Here is a 16,985-nt window from a genome sequence, read left to right on the forward strand (position 1 = left end):
TTAAAAATAATATTGTAAAATCACTTAACATTTTGGTATTGGCTCATATGGTTTACACGTTTATATATTCTTTATATATATTTATATATTCTTTTCTAACATTAACTTAGTTGTATATCCAACTTAGTTGTATATCATGAATATTCTGTGATACAAGGAATAATCTCCAGAATTATGTTGTAGACTGTATGCTTCGTCATTCCTTTATTGTTGCGTGTTTGGGTTTTCTCTAATCCTTTGCTCTTATGAATATGTTTTATAGTTTGAACCATAAAAATACTATTTCCAATTGTCAGATCTACATAACCAATTGCCTCTGTACATTTTTTATTTAGCTATGCAATTCACACTCTAAAATGAGTTATGAGGATAAATGATACCTAAATAATGCTTTTCAGTCATGGATCAGTATTACCAAGTGACTCATTCAGACAAGCAGTGCCATGCTGGCACTGTTATGGATTATCCAACCACAAACCCTTAGTCTGTTGGGTTTTTGGATTTTTTTTTTTGTCCCAAGTTTTTATTAGATATTTTTTACTTCTAAAAAATATTTGAAATAGGCCAATGAATAGCTACACAGTCTCTGAATTCACCAATTGTAAACGCTTGGTTTTTTATTATTATTATTATTATTATTATTGGAGTATAATTGCTTTACACTGCTGTGTCAGTTTCTGCTGTACAATAAAATGAATCAGCCATATGTATACATAGAGCCCTCTTTTTTGGATTCCCTGTGCTATACAGTCGGTTCTTGTTAGTTACCTATTTTATACATAGTAGTGTGTCTTTGTTTTGGGGGTTTTTTTGGCTGCACCATGAGGCTTATGGGATCTTAGTTCCCTGACCAAATGTGGAACCTGGGCCCGCAGCAGTGAAAGTACTGAATCCTAACCGCTGAACCACCAGGGAATTCCCATGAATACTTAGTTTCTAATGGAAATATCTTTATATAGAGACCACACTTTTTTAATGTAGATAAATGGGAAACATTGAAGAAGCTAAATGGAAAGTGTGTGTGATATGTGGAAATATTCCCCAAATGATTGTGTCATCCTAGTTAGGGTCATTTTGCACCCTTTGCTATGTTGAAACATCTAGCCTGCCCACTCTAAAATGTGTCTCGAGGGCTGCCACACAGAACACGGTGTTGGACTTTGGGGGCCCCTTCCAATGAATACGTCATGAACTGCACCCTCCAAAGGTGGTCCCAACTAGAGACTGTCCTGCTATGTCACTTGTCTTTGTTTTGCTTTGCACCTGGAAGACACAGTGCTTCCCCCATGACACATAGTTAAGCACTTTTCCCCAAATAAATGAATCGATCTTTTTTGTTTTTTTTAAATGAATCAATCTAACAGAAACTATTTGAGGATTCTTTCTTGAGTTGAGGAATGTTTTTCTTCTTCCCATCATTCTTGCTAAATTTAAAATTCAAAGCAGTAGCTCCTCATCAAATAATTAAGCTGATTGCCTTCGTACATTGGCAACATCATTTTCCATCTAATTTGATATTCTGTGGGAAGCTGCAAAGCCAATTTAACTAATAAAATGAGGCATTTTTACATTAGACAGTGTTACTGATCAGCAGCAATGTGCATCCTATTTTTATTTTGTTTGTTTAAGTTGCCCGTTAGCTGCAGTGGTTACCGACTGAATAGCATTCAGGGTCCTGCCAAAGGTACAGACCAGTTATCACCCTGTGGAAAAATGGTTTTGGATCTGGCACTGGAGTCAAATAAGCATGGGTTTAAGTCTTGTTTTTGCACCTTATTGTAACATCTCCTTAGGGAATTATCTCATCTCTCTCTCTCTCTCTCTCTTTCATTTATAAAAACAAGCATACTATATTCAGTTTTAAGACCTAGTGTAAAGGTGTAGTAATCCAAACAGTGTTAGACACACAGTTCAATGGAATAGAATAGAATCCAGAAGTAGACCCACACAAATATGGTCAACTGATTGTCCACAAAGTTACAAAAGCAATTTAAATCAGGAAGGATGACATTTTTAAAGGTAATGGAATAATTAGACCTCCATATATCACCCCAGCCAGTCCATTCTAAAGGAGATCAGTCCTGGGTGTTCTTTGGAAGGACTGATGCTAAAGCTGAAACTCCAATACTTTGGCCACCTCATGCAAAGAGTTGACTCATTGGAAAAGACCCTGGGAGGGATTGGGGCAGGAGGAGAAGGGGACGACAGAGGATGAGATGGCTGGATGGCATCACTGACTCGATGGACATGAGTTTGGGTGAACTCCGGGAGTTGGTGATGGACAGGGAGGCCTGGTGTGCTGCGATTCATGGGGTCGCAAAGAGTCGGACACGACTGAGTGACTGAACTGAACTGATATTCTCCCCCCATTAAAATCTGGATCAAAAAAGTAATGGAATAATTAGATCTCCATATATCCCCCCCCATTAAAATCTGGATCCATATTTCACACCTTATTAAAGGAATTAACTCAGAATGGACCATGCCTTTCTAAAATATATCCATGGCTTAACCTAAACAGTGACTGCCCAGGAAGGGGAGAACCCTTGCCAATGAAGAAAAAAATCTGGGCTGTGTCTTAAGTTCTTAGAAGAACAGAAACACACATAAAATCATCTAAGAATCTCTGGTTCCTATTAATGTTAACAAAGAAAATAGCTCTTCTAAAGAATAGTTTTGGTATAGCTTCTAGGAATTGGTCAATCATGTAGAAATGAAAGGAAAGAAGAGGTTTTAAAATCATAAGGCACAGTTTACAGTGTGACTATTTTAAAATATACAGAATAGTCCAAACTACATAAAGGCTGTCCAAAATAGCCTGGCTGAGATCATCTTATTCCTGATGGGCTGCTAGTGAAGGATACTGACTTCAGTGTTAACAGGAGCTCTTTGCGATTTGCAACTTGGTTGTGACTTCTTTCTTCTGAGTATATAGCCACACTTTTCTTAAGAGACCTATTTGTACTTTTAAGGGTAAATCAGTGAATAAATAATGAGAAGCAAGGTGTGGATTCTCATTCTCTCTTCACTGACTGGTTTATTTTTGGTTTAGAGCCTTGTGAAAGAGCTCTCACAAAAGGGGACTGCAGCCTTTATAGTGAATTAATTGTATTCCTGTCAAACCCACAAAACATCATTGGGTAAATTTCTGTTGATCTTTACAAAACACAACCCAAAACACTCTTCCCGTTTCTGTCTCAGAGCTGTGACTGAGAGCATCAACCAGCTCATCACGCTGTGCACGCAACAAGCTCCTGGCCAGAAGGAATGTGATAACGCCCTGCGGGAACTCGAGGTGCGTCCCTGGAAAGGCTGCTGAGGATTTAAGAGCATGTGTCTGTCTGTCCTTTCCCTCCAGGGTCAGGTTCTTCTCCTTTCTTCTTGCCTTTTATCTTTCCTAGGAAACTTTTGGGGCCAAAGTTCTAATCTTGAATTCCATCCATCTCGTGGGATGGAATTCAAGAAAAATTAGATTTGATGAGGTTATCACCCCTGCCTCCGTATTTCCTCTAAGAGTTGTTTTTTTAAGAGAGTCTTTATTTCAAACAGGAAGAGGCCTCCAGTATTGAATGGAGGCTGAGAATGAGTAATTTCTACCTAAAATGTTTGAGAGTGATTTTTCTAGGGCTGAGAAGCTAGGATAAAGTACTTTTTGAGTAAAAATGGTCTTCCTGTACATTTGATTTTGTAGCATGTAGAGGATGCATTAGAGAAAACCCAAGAGTAACACTTATTACTATGAAGGTGGCCATGAGGCCCCTGGTGGCCCAGAACACAGGGTGGGTGCTAATCAATTTATATTCATACTTAGGGTTTATTTTTCATGGAAAATTTATTTATGCCCATAGAGTATATGTGAGTAAAAATAAAATCCGTGTGCCCACTTGTCCATAAAGCAGTCTTAACCAATTCAGGTTGTATTGTTTATCTCAGTGGGTGTGGCTTGGTCGTACCCTACGTACCTTTAGTTTTCTGAAATAGGAATACTTACCATGTGAGAGAGGGTGGGCTAGGGGTGGAGGGGAGAGTTAATTGCACCTTCTGAAGGGCCTGACTGAGACCCAGGTTGCTGCAGCTGAAATTCCTCCCAGGAATGTGTCCAATGAGCGATTGTGATCAGAATGCTGCATGTGCCAGGGAGATTGATGATTGGTATTTTTTGTTGTTTCCCTTGTTCTAAGGCTTGCTTGCTTTTTAAGTCATGTTCTCCTTTGTAGACTGTCAAGGGGATGTTGGACAATCCCAATGAACCCGTCAGTGACCTCTCGTACTTTGACTGCATCGAGAGTGTGATGGAAAACTCCAAGGTGAGCCTGACTGTGCTGTTAGCGTCCCTCCCCACTGTGGGAAGGAATCGGGACGTGCTTTGTGTGCGCAGGCCTGGGGGTGCCCATGTCTTAAAAGGCTCATGGTGCCTTTGCCCAGGTGTTTCTCAATCCTAGCCATGCATCGCAATCACCTGGGGGTCTTGAACACAGATTGCTAGGCCACACCCACACCCCTAAGTTTCTGATTCAGTACATCCCAAAATGGGCAAGATTGTGCATTTCTGACCAGTTCCCAGGTCTGGCCCTGTGGTCCAGGAGCCACACTCTGAGAACCACTGCTTATACCCTCTCAGGGATACGTCTTATTGTGAATCTAAGCATGCATGTCCATCACCTGGGACGGCATGCTGGGGAAAGCCTATCAGTGACCGTATGTGAGACTCTCCTGTGTACTCCTGTTGCCATCCATTTATGGCATGTGTTCTCAAGGGGCATAAATTGAAAGAGACGTGTACCCCAATGTTCATCACAGCACTGTTTATAATAGCAACCTAGATGTCCATCAGCAGATGAATGGATAAGAAAGCTGTGGTACATATACACAATGGAGTATTACTCCACCATTAAAAAGAATACATTTGAATCAGTTCTAATGAGGTGGATGAAACTGGAGCCTATTATACAGAGTGAAGTAAGCCAGAAAGAAAAACACCAATATAATATACTACCGCATATATATGGAATTTAGAAAGATGGTAACGACAACCTTGTATGTGAGACAGCCAAAGAGACACGGATGTATATAACAGTTTTTGGACTCTGTGGGAGAGGGAGGGGGAGGATGATTTGGGAGAATGGCATTAAAACATGTATAATATCATATAAGAAACGAATCGCCAGTCCAGGTTCAATGCAGGATACAGGAAGCTTGGGGCTGGTGCACCGGGATGACCCAGAGGGATGGTATGGGGAGGGAGGTGGGAGGGGGGTTCAGGATGGAGAACACGTGTGCACCCGTGGCGGATGCATGTTGATGTATGGCAAAACCAATACAATATTGTAAAGTAAAAAAATAATAATAAATAAATTACTTTGAAAATAAAAAAAGAAAAATATTAACCATGAATTTTACCTAATTAAAAAATAAATAAAATATTATGGAATTTGATCCAAAAAAGGGATATGAAAACTTGTGGGGGTTTTGGGGGTGCAAGCAGTGAAAATATCTAAGATAATACAATGGTTTATATCCTCCCTTCTCCAAATCTTAACCTTGCTCAACAGATTCTGATTTCTTAGTATTTAATTTAATATGGGTGGCAATTGGAGGGAGGGTAGTCTAAAAAGACTTCTTAGCAGAGCAGTAATAATAATACTTTGAAAGGTTGAGAAACACTGACCTTTGGTAATCAGATCAGATCAGATCCCATCAGTTGCTCAGTCGTGTCCGACTCTTTGCGACCCCATGAATCACAGCATGCCAGGCCTCCCTATCCATCACCAACTCCCAGAGTTCACTCAGACTCACGTCCATGGAGTCAGTGATGCCATCCAGCCATCTCATCCTGCCCCCAATCCCTCCCAGCATCAGAGTCTTTTCCAATGAGTCAACTCTTCACATGAGGTGGCCAAAGTATTGGAGTTTCAGCTTTAGCATCATTCCTTCCAAAGAAATCCCAGGGCTATTCTCCTTCAGAATGGACTGATTGGATCTCCTAGCAGTCCAAGGGACTCTCAAGAGTCTTCTCCAACACCACAGTTCAAAAGCATCAATTCTTTGGCGCTCAGCTTTCTTCACAGTCCAACTCTCACATCCATACATGACCACAGGAAAATCCATAGCCTTGACTAGACGAACCTTTGTTGGCAAAGTAATGTCTCTGCTTTTGAATATGCTGTCTAGGTTGGTCATAACTTTCCTTCCAAGTAGTAAGCGTCTTTTAATTTCATGGCTGCAGTCACCATCTGTAGTGATTTTGGAGCCCAGGAAAATAAAGTCTGACACTGTTTCCACTGTTTCCCCATCTATTTCCCATGAAGTGGTGGGACCGGATGCCATGGTCTTCGTTTTCTGAATGTTGACCTTTAAGCCAACTTTTTCACTCTCCACTTTCACTTTCATCAAGTGGCTTTTGAGTCCTCTTCACTTTCTGCCATAAGGGTGGTGTCATCTGCATATCTGAGGTTATTGATATTTCTCCTGGCAATCTTGATTCCAGTTTGTGTTTCTTCCAGTCCAGCATTTCTCATGATGTACTCTGCATATACACCAGTGTTTTTGAGAACATCTCAGAACCAGGTGACATGAAATGCAAGTCAGCTGAATGGATATTGAGCAGTTGCCATTTGGCTTTGTACATGGAGTGTTCCTGCTCATTAGCTTACATCACGTTTACATTAGCTTTGGGGAGACAGCAGGGCTCCCCTAGTAGCTCAGTGGTAAAGAACTTGCCTGCCAATGCAGAAGATGCGGGTTCAACCTCTGAGTTAGGAAGATCCCCTGGAGAAGGAAATGGTAACCCACTCCAGTGTTCTTGCCTGGAAAATCCCCTGAACAGAGGAGCCTGGTGGGCTACAGTCCATGGGGTTGCAAAAGAGCCCAACCTGTCATAGTGACTGAACAACAACAAGCCTACAATGAGAATGGCTTGGGCTCTTCTGCTTGGAGACACAGCTGTATTGGTGGTGTCAGGAAGTCTTATTCAAGTTAGGCTAAGACTAGAGTTTGCTTTGTCCAGCATCCTTTATGGTACTGTGGATTGTCTAAACGGAGAATGCACGTGTTTCCCACACTTAGATCCAAAGAAACTGTTCTTCTTAAAGAGGGATGCAGGGAGAAGGAAAGGAAAATACCGTACATAAAAATACCCACTAACTGCTTTGCAAGTCCTTATGTAAACTGGATTATTTTGTGTATCTAGGCAACTTTAGGGAATTTCTCTCTTTGCCCATCCAAGATGGCATCTTGACAAAGAGCTCTGTGTTGTGTTCTAGACATGAATTTGATAGTCTCTCTAAAGCGTCCCTTGCACGTCCTTTAGTTCTACCATCTGTGACCCTGGAAAGTAACCCCTGCCTTCCTGGGACGTGAGGAGACTGTAGAAGACACAGCCCCAGATATGGGGCAGACACCCTGCCTCTGCCCCCGTGACCTTCTGTCTCCCCTTGTACAGGGTGCTTGACCTCCCTGGGTTGTATTCTGAATACTAAAATCACTTTTGACTATTATTTTCAAGACCTCTGAAAAGAGAATATACCAATGATTTTCAAAGTAAAGGGAAATACTTTAAGAATTTAGCCTTAAAAATTATTTTAGCCTTAGTTTCAGACTATCTTCCTCTTTATATGTACACTCCTTAAAAATATATTTAGATTTTACTGTCAATAAATACAGAGAAGGCAATGGCACCCCACTCCAGTACTTTTGCCTAGAAAATCCCATGGACGGAGGAGCCTAGTAGGCTGCAGTCCATGGGGTCGCTAGAGTCAGACATGACTGAGTGACTTCACTTTCACTTTTCACTTTCATGCATTGGAGAAGGAAATGGCAACCCACTCCTGTGTTCTTGCCTGGAAAATCCCAGGGATGGGGAAGCCTGGTGGGCTGCCGTCTATGGGGTCGCACAGAGTCGGACACGACTGAAGCGACTTAGCAGCAGCAGCAGTCAATAAATAAATGAAGGGACGGGTGTGTTTTCTACTTTCTGGGTGTGTCTTCATCTACAGCTCAGCAGATATGTGTGATTTTGTGTGATGGTCAATTTAGACCATTTGCCCATAGGGTGCCCTGTATAGATTTTACTTTAGTGATTGGTGTATATTAACTGTACCTCCTTGAGATATAGATAACTTTTAGATGAAAGCTTCATACTTTCATTATGTATTTCTCTTTAATGAGATACAAGCGATATAATTATCTTGAATCTCTTCTTACTGCAAATAAAGTAAAATAATGCAAATATTATAAATAAAATGTCCTTGAGTATTCAAGTTGGAAGGGTAGCCCCTTTACCTCATGGTCTGAAGGAATCCTGGTCACAATATCACTGGTGATGTGTTTTGCAGGTTCTGGGAGAGTCGATGGCAGGGATTTCGCAGAATGCCAAAACCGGGGACCTCCCTGCCTTTGGGGAGTGTGTGGGGATTGCGTCCAAGGCTCTCTGTGGGCTGACGGAGGCTGCAGCCCAGGTAAGGGACTGGTCCCCATGCCCCATGATGTAGGCCTTCCAGCCCATCCTGTGCCTGGTCCACGAGGAAGGCATGGGGGGGCTTCAGCTCCAACTCCGACCACCACCACTTAAACCATGGAAACCATGGTGGCTCTTTTGCTTCCTGAGCATTTAGGCAAAATATCAGCCAGTTACCCCCAGGAAGAGACCAAACTGGAGAGGACACTGAGTACTATAAAGCCAACATAAGGGTTCAGAGGCCAGCTTTTTTAAAAAAAAATTTTTTTAAGGTCATAGTTACAGATAAGTTGTTTGGGGTGGGGGGAAGATGGGTACTACATAATTCAAATTCCCTCTGAGGCTTTAGAGTTGCAAAAATCTTAGTCATGCTCTTTTTTAGAATCAGAGGGAAAAAAAATTAGATGCCATCACTCAGAGACGTGATCAGGCATGTTCCTGGCTCGTCTTTGAAGGTCCTGTGCATTTCCAATAATTACTGGGCTCATATCACTGAACTTTCAAAAATGTCAGCATTTACCTTGAAGGATTTATCATCTGACGTTACCTCAAGCCTGGAAGATGTTATTGAACCAAAGAAAAACATCTCTAGTTTGGGGGGTGAAATTGCCTCCCTCCTATTCTGCCCCTCACATCTCAGGGGAAATGAGCTGAGGTTAAAATGCCCCCTCACAGATTCATCTCTTCCTTGTTATTTGGCTAACACACTCAAAGCGTTTGAAGAAAAGACCTTCTCTTCTACCCTCTTGTCCTTTTGGAGACTAAATATTACCTTTATTTTGTTTCCCTGAACCATCTTACTCATTCTTACTTACTGTTTGAAAAAATTGGCCAAAACACCAAGGATACATTAGACTATGAGATGAGAAGCCCTCATGTAGGGCAGGTTCCAGGGTTGGCTTACCCAGCAATTCCATGCCATCAGTCTACACCCACTTGGTTTTTTTCCCTCTCCCATCTGCCAGCTAAAGAGTAAGCTTCATGCTGAGCCTGGGCCTCCTCGGAGTCATAAAGTGGCTGCCAGAGCACTCAGGGCTACATGCATCCTTGACCATGTTCCCCTGGAAGAGCTTCTCAAAGCTCTCTTAAGAATAAGGAGACTTTGTTCCCCAGAGCCCATAGCAGACTTCTGCTGGCACTTCCCTGGCCCAAGCGAGCATCGGCTTGTCTACCCCTAAACGCTTATTGATGAGATGACTCTGACCACCTTGCACTGGGAGTACCTGAGAATGACTGCTGCATGTACACTGTGGGACCACAATCCCCCAGAGGCTTATCTAGGTGCACAGAGAGCCTGAGCTGTGGCCTTCTTCCTCCCTCCCAGGCTGCTTACCTGGTCGGCGTCTCTGATCCAAACAGCCAGGCAGGCCACCAGGGCCTTGTGGATCCCATCCAGTTTGCCAGGGCCAACCAGGCTATCCAGATGGCGTGCCAGAACCTGGTGGATCCCGGCAGCAGCCCGTCACAGGTAACCTTGGGCAGGGGAAGGGGGTGAGGAATGTGAAGTCTGTGCATCCTTGAGCTCTTGGAGGTGGGTGCTAGGAGACTGGAAGAATGAAGATTACTGTTTTTTCAGAGCTTGCAAGGCCAGCCAGATAATGACTTAGAGGATTATTGCAAAATATGATGAAGGTGAATACAGGTAGGTGCTTTGAAATGGAGTGCTGGAAGGCAGTCACAGTGGTGTAATCACAGCGAGATTCATCAGGAGGCTCACAATTCCATTCATCAGTTCAGGGGAGATACATGGATTACTGGTTCTGTGCTCAGCACTGAGGGTCACCATGAGTAAGACCCAATCCCCTACCCCCTTAACTCTTACTATTGGATAAAATTTGGAAGCTGGAGTGATTGGGGTAATGATGACCATGCCAGGATTGTCAATGGTTTCTCTGAGGGGCTGTCAGGGTCGCTTCCTGGAAATAGTGGTGCTGACCCAGGCCCCAAAGCTGGGTCAGAACCTGCAGTGCAGAAAGAGCCATAGAGACATTTGAGAACTAGACAGAATTTGCGACTTTCCATGATACTTCTGATACCCAAGTGGCATGGATCAGGTTCAGTAATTCCACTGTGCTAAGTCGCTTCAGTCTTATCTGACTCTGTGCGACCTGTGCCCTCCTCCAGGGGATCTTCCTGACCCAGGAATCGAACCTGCCTCTCTCATGTCTCCTGCATTGGCAGGCAGGTGCTTTACCACTAGCACCACCTGGTAAGCCCAGTAATTCCAGCAGTATGTACTATAAGGAACAAGAGTGGCCTATATGGGCCAGCAGAGGCAGCTCATGAGGGGCTCGTCCATGCTTGACCCTGGGACCAGTATCCTTGAGGCAAGAGAAGGACCCCAGTAAAGGAGATAATACAGGGACCACCGGGACCCCAAACAAGCATCAGTGTACCTGAGATGCCTCACCTGTCCAGTTAAGGCCAAAGAGTGTTACCAGCCTCGGCAAAGTGGATCAGGCAGATTCAGAAAAGCAGTTGAGCTGGAGCCTGCAAAATTCTTGAGCCAGACCCCTTCATAAGGTGCCTACAGCCCGCCTGGGGGTGGGGGTGACATCAGCTGCACGTGACTGTTAAGCACTTGAAATGTAACTGGTCCAAACCATGATAGGCTGTGAGTATAAAATACAGACTGATTTCAAAGACTTAGTATGATAAAGGATTATGAAAGTTTAATCTTCTTAAATGGATTACATGGTGAAATGAAATATTTTGGATATCTGAGGTTTAAATATGTTATTTAAAATAACTTCCCTTGTTTCTGTACTTATTTTAATGTGGCTACTAGAAATTTTAAAATTAGGTGTGTGGTTTGCACTGTATTTCTGTTGGGTAACCCCAGCCTAGGCCCTGGGCTATATCCCTCCTGGCTAGTGGTTACAAAGCATACTGACAGCCTCTCCTCTAAGACCACCTGGAGCCCAGCCCTCTCCCATCACCACAGCAGCGCCAGCTTTCTCTTTCTTTGTTTCTTCTTTCTACCTTAATAATTCTCGCCCTCCCCTTTCTTGGTGGGACTCTGGGGGTAGCAGAGCTAGAGACATGGGTTTTAGTTACAGCAGCCCTAGACGTGTGAGTTGGGGGAATCCAGGGCTGGGGACCAGGGTGGCCTTCTTTTGAACTGACCCCCTCTGCACTGAAGCACAGGGTGCCCCCAACGCAGTCCCTGCTTTGTAGGTTTTGTCTGCTGCCACGATTGTCGCCAAGCACACCTCAGCCCTGTGCAACGCCTGCCGAATCGCCTCATCCAAGACGGGCAACCCCGTGGCCAAGAGGCACTTTGTCCAGTCCGCCAAGGAGGTCGCCAACAGCACCGCCAACCTGGTGAAGACCATAAAGGTAGGTCACTGAGCTAAGACCTCAGGAATCTTTGTAACACCTGCTGCAGGTGAGAGAGCGAGATGGCAATGAAGCTCGGCTCCTAGACTTGCTTCTAGTGAGGGGCAACTTCTCGTTTGTTCTCGTGATTTCAGTCACTGAGGAGGAGTTCGTTGGTGATGGACATAGTTATTAGGAAAAACCAACAGCCTTGGTGTCTACGAACCTTCTGCATAGTGTGTAGGGAGGGGTGAGCTGTGTGTTTGGGAGGGGGACAGTTCTGAGGCGCCCTACCATGGTTACATATCTCTGGACTAAGAGATAAGGTGGAAGAAGAAGGGAATGGGGAATTGCTGGGAAAATCTCTTTCGTCTTTTTTTTTTAAATCTATTCTAGCCTATGACATCTCTTCCATTTATAGTTGTTTAAATGTTTTCAGTGGAGCATCAACTTCTTAAAATGCAATATCCCATGTTGATAACAAGTTCATCTTTGTGATCGAGGTCGTAAACAGGTGCAGGGGTGGGAGTGGCAGGGCAGGGTGCCCTGTGAGGAGGCACTTGCAGTAGCTGGGCTGTAGTGTTTGTATCTGGGCAATCAGACTGTAAACCTGGCCTGCCCGACGTGGGACACTAAGCAGAGAGCAAGCAGCTGACCAGGTGGGAAGACAGCCGCCGTCTAGACAGTTGACCCCAGGCAAAGAGCCTCCAAAGGAGACTGTCAGAGAGGCAAGCTGCCAGTTCTGTGCAAACCAGACCTGCTGGAGGGAGGGGTGTCAGAAGGCTTGACTTTACTGAAGGGTTTTCACGGTCATGGAGGTGAGGTGAGCTGCTTTGTTGCTGGGCAAGTCCTGGAGGAGCGGGGCTTCCCTACCACCCATTCCCTCCAGAGGAAATGATACCACACACCTCATTCCTGCACTGTGCCTGCACGCCAAGTCGATTCAGTTGTGTCCGACTCCGTGACCCTATGAACTCTAGCCCACCAGACTCCTCTGTCCACAAAGCCAATTTAATCTTTTGGAGAAATTAGTCAACAGGCTGGGCCAAGCAGAAGCCAAGGAGAGATTGTGCAGCTGTTTAAACAGCCTTTTAAAAAAGTAAAAGGCACCTCAAGATCGATTGAAGATGAATAAATAAAGTTCACGCTCAGGTGCCCTCAGGATCCTGGTGGCAGCTCACTTTAATGACCATCATGATCCACGGTATTAGAAATGAAGAAAGCTTACATTTTTTAATATTTAATTTGAGCAAGGCCTGTTCCATATTTTGTATAGATCTCTCATTCAGGCCACACAACCAACCACCCTGTGCTTATCATCCCCATCTTTACAGGAGGTTATGTAACTTTCCTGGGGTGACTCAGCCAGTAAGGAGTGGATTGGAATTCAAACCCAGATCCCCTGCTCTTTCCAAACCCGCTCTCGCTCTTGGCCTGCAGAGTACATACCGTGGAGAGACTAACCCCTCTCACCAGCCTGGGAAGAAATCCCTGGGTGTGTTTAGAGTGCTTGTGTGCAAGTTTGGGGAGATGCAGGGGTGGAAGACAGCAGTAGAATTGAAAAGTAATGACATCATAGTTCATTGCCATGTAATTTACTAACTTTAGTTAAACTTGACCATTTTACGATCAAGGTTTTTGATTGTCATAAAACAGGCTGTATTTAGATGGGCCAAGGAGGGGAAAAGGTAAGAAACTCTTCTTTACAAATTCTGGGAAACCTTTCTTTCCTGCCCGATTCCTTGGTTTTCAGTCCTAACCTGTCTCCTTTAAGATCTCATCTCCTTTTCAGATTCTCCTCACAGTGGCAAGCCCTCTTTGTAGCTCCCTATAGCCAATGATCTCTTGGGATGGCCTGAAAGCAAGGCCTGTGCATGCAGGATGCTTTAACTGGGGTAGATGGAGGCCTCCTCCCCCGCCAGTACTCCAGGGATCCATAGCAGCGCAGGAGACATAGAAATGACCCACTCACCCCTCAGCTTGCTGAAGTGAGCTTGGCTTTTCAATTCCCATCAGGGGGCAGGCTTTGCTGAAGACAATAAACTTCGTTTTTAATTTACTAATAGAAAAATGGTGAAGTTCCTTTCAGTGCAGCATGCTGCTGCTGCTGCTGCTAAGTCGCTTCAGTCATGTCCAACTCTGTGCGACCCCATAGACAGCAGCCCACCAGGCTCCCCCGTCCCTGGGATTCTCCAGGCAAGAACACTGGTGTGGGTTGCCATTTCCTTCTCCAATGCATGAAAGTGAAAAGTGAAAGTGAAGTCGCTCAATCGTGTCAGACTCTTTGCGACCCCATGGACTACAGCCCACCATCCATGGCTCCTCCGTCCATGGGATTTTCCAGGCAAGAGTACTGGAGTGGGGTGCCATCGCCTTCTCCGATACCATACTACATATCAAATAGATCTCCTGAGTTAAGGAATGGTTAAGAATTCTGCCAAATAGCAGAACAAATAAATATTTAATTCCCTAAATGCTTGAAATGGCTGCCATCAAGGCTGCATTTTGCTCTAAGTTCTGTACTTCTTAGTCAACCTTATTTTTCTCTTTAAATCACAAGGGTATGCCTAAGCGCCACACCTTTCTAGTCCTGAAGAAAGGGGGGAACCTCCCCCTCCCCGGAGGGGCATTGGAGAGCAGGGAGCAGATTAAATCACAGCGGGTTATCAGCGCCCATTAGAATGTCTGCCTCCAGGAATCATAAATCTCTACTGATGGCATTCTTTGCAATCCCAAAGCATGGCTCAGAAAGAATAAATGTGTGCACCCTCCTTCTGACCAGGCCCTGCTCTCGATGCCGGCCAAGTTGGAAGCACACGGACCCCTAACCACGGGTGCCATCTACCTGCTCGTCCCCACATGCACCCGTGCCGGCTTCTCCCTTTCATCAGCTTCTTACCTAGCCTCAAATCAGATGTGGGGAATGGAATGTTATTTTAAATGTGCAGTCACTCAGGTTTGGATGCCAAGTAGAAGTTGTGCAACAACGGCTTCTGTTGCTCTGAGAAGCCGGAGCTCAGCCTTGCGTTTCACAGCAGAGCTGAAGCTCAGGGTTTTGCCATGAAGCACTTCCAGGGCGTCCAAAAGATACCAGGTCCAGCTCTCACTAACCAGTTTAAACTCGGCTGTAAGTATGCTTTCTTGATCATCCTTTTGTTTGAATTGGTAAAGTGGGTTTCTTGAGATAAAAAGGAGGGAGGAAAAAAAACCTCTTGGGCTTCTTATGCCTTTTCTTGTTGCCTTTTCTAAGGTCAGTAGGAGGGAAGGGAGCCAGGGGTCTTGGATTCTGGTTTGAGGCATGAGCTTAGCCTCGCATGTCACTTCCTAGGTGTTAGTTTTGTCACCTGGAACATTGGAGCTTTTTAAAGATCTTAAAGTGATCTTTAAGATCCCTTCTGGGGCTTCCCTGGTGGCTGAGCAGTGAAGAATCTACCTGCAATGCAGGAGACCCAAGTTCAATCCCTGGGTTGGGAAGATCCCCTGGAGGGAGGGCATGGCAACCCACTCCAGTACTCTTGCCTGGAGAATTCCATGGACAGAGGATCCTGGTGGGCTACAGTCCATGGGGTCACACAGAGTCGGGCACAACTGAAGCGACTAAGCAGCAGCAGCAAGATCCCTTCTAATCCTTGAAATCCATGAAGCCTTGATTCTGTTGCACACGCAGAAATGATTTCTCCCACAACTCTGTGAGATTTTGCTAAATAAGAAAATTCAGAGCTGCGGGCCCAGAATAGAGAGTGCCCTTCTCCTGGTGGGGCCTGCGCATTTGGCTCAGTGGATTTACCTTTATGTTGTTATGGCTGGGGTGCTAGTCATTATGTGATGTGGAATGTCTCTATGAAAACTGTCATGCCTGCCTAAAATTTACCTGTAGCCAGATCTAAGTATTCAGTTTACTGGGGTGTCTCAGCCATCCCCAGAGGGGAAGCCACATTCAGAAGTGAAATAACTCTCCATGTAAACAAACCATCCTTTCTGACGCTCGGTGCTTTTCCCTCTTGAAAATGAACAACGGTGCCAGATTGGAGCTTGGCATCCTAGTCCACAGTCTGTGCTATTCAGGGTCCCGCCCTTGACCTGCAGTGGGCCACATGATTTATGATTTTAGGGCCCATGCTCAAAAAAAAAAAAATATTTTCATCATCCTGTTGGTGCAGTTGATGAAACTGCACAATTAGAAAAACCATTCCTTGGAATTTACCTGGGGTAATCATCTTGACATTTTTCATAAGTTCACCTGAGGGTTGGTGACATGATCAGAAATCTGCCTTCCTAATAGACTGAGGGCGTTGTCGAAAGTAAAGAAGAGGATGGGAGGAGAGCAGAGAGGGCAAGAGCAGGAGGAATAAGTGGCACCGCCCAGAGAATGGGCATTGTCCATTGAGCTGGAAGGGCCTGACCTCAAGCAGTCAGTGATGCTAAGAGTGTAAGATCATGAGAGCAGCGAGATTGCTCACTGCCACATCACCAGTGTGGTGCTGCAGGGCAGTAACGGGTGGTGCTAACTTAACACTCAGTGAGTACGTGTGGCAGTCAGAATTGAAGCCATCAACATGAGTAAGTAGCAGGCACGTTGGATTTCCACTGGGCCTGGAAGAACCGCAGAATGAGCAAGGTTGGGTCAAAGTCAGTGCCTGTCTGGTGGAGAAGGGCCTGAGCAGAGGTGAGCTCTGCACAGTATTAGCAAAGACACTAAATTAACGAGGCTTAATGGGGATTCCTCTGAAAAATAGTAGCATGGTGCATGTATAATTACTGTCCCAAGTTGCCAAGACTTGATTGGAATATAGTTGTTATTCAAATAGCCTTTAAATCTAACCATGCCTGCCGCCTCTTGCCGTGTTGAAAAATAGAAACATTCCCATCTCAGATCCAGTTTATTTCGTAATTCTGGTGCCTCTGGCTTTTTGCTCACTAATTGTCTAAACTGACTTTTATATACTGCTCATAATGGTTACATTAAAAGTTTAGTTGGTCATTTAACAAGGAAGTATATGTTATTCTACAAACATAACTGCCTTCTCAAATGTAGCCCTTTGCTGTGAGGCAGGAGTGCTGTCACTGGATCACAGACTGTTGGTTCTAACAGTCTTGGACTTGAGAATGTGGAGTCCGGGGTCGGGGAACTTTGGATCCAAGTGTTAACCCTTTGTGGGTTTGCCTGGCATGCATCACAGGCTGCTTTCCTGGATTGGTTTCCAGGCCAGCT

General features: G+C 44.7%; 1 protein-coding gene across 13 annotated transcripts in view; it reads left to right on the plus strand.

Moving 5' to 3' along the window:
* The window catches only part of TLN2 (talin 2), a 497,178-nt gene that overhangs the window by 389,667 nt on the left and 90,526 nt on the right, over positions 1-16,985 (plus strand). For all 13 annotated transcript variants that reach the window (XM_070378009.1, XM_070378013.1, XM_070378007.1 and 10 more), the window contains 5 exons: positions 3,202-3,295; positions 4,218-4,307; positions 8,334-8,456; positions 9,780-9,923; positions 11,633-11,794. In XM_070378009.1, coding sequence (XP_070234110.1) covers positions 3,202-3,295; positions 4,218-4,307; positions 8,334-8,456; positions 9,780-9,923; positions 11,633-11,794 — 613 coding nt within the window. The remainder of the gene's footprint in view (positions 1-3,201; positions 3,296-4,217; positions 4,308-8,333; positions 8,457-9,779; positions 9,924-11,632; positions 11,795-16,985) is intronic.

The sequence above is a fragment of the Bos mutus genome, chromosome 10 (genome assembly GCF_027580195.1).
Source record: "Bos mutus isolate GX-2022 chromosome 10, NWIPB_WYAK_1.1, whole genome shotgun sequence".
In the NCBI taxonomy this organism is placed as follows: Eukaryota; Metazoa; Chordata; class Mammalia; order Artiodactyla; family Bovidae; genus Bos; species Bos mutus.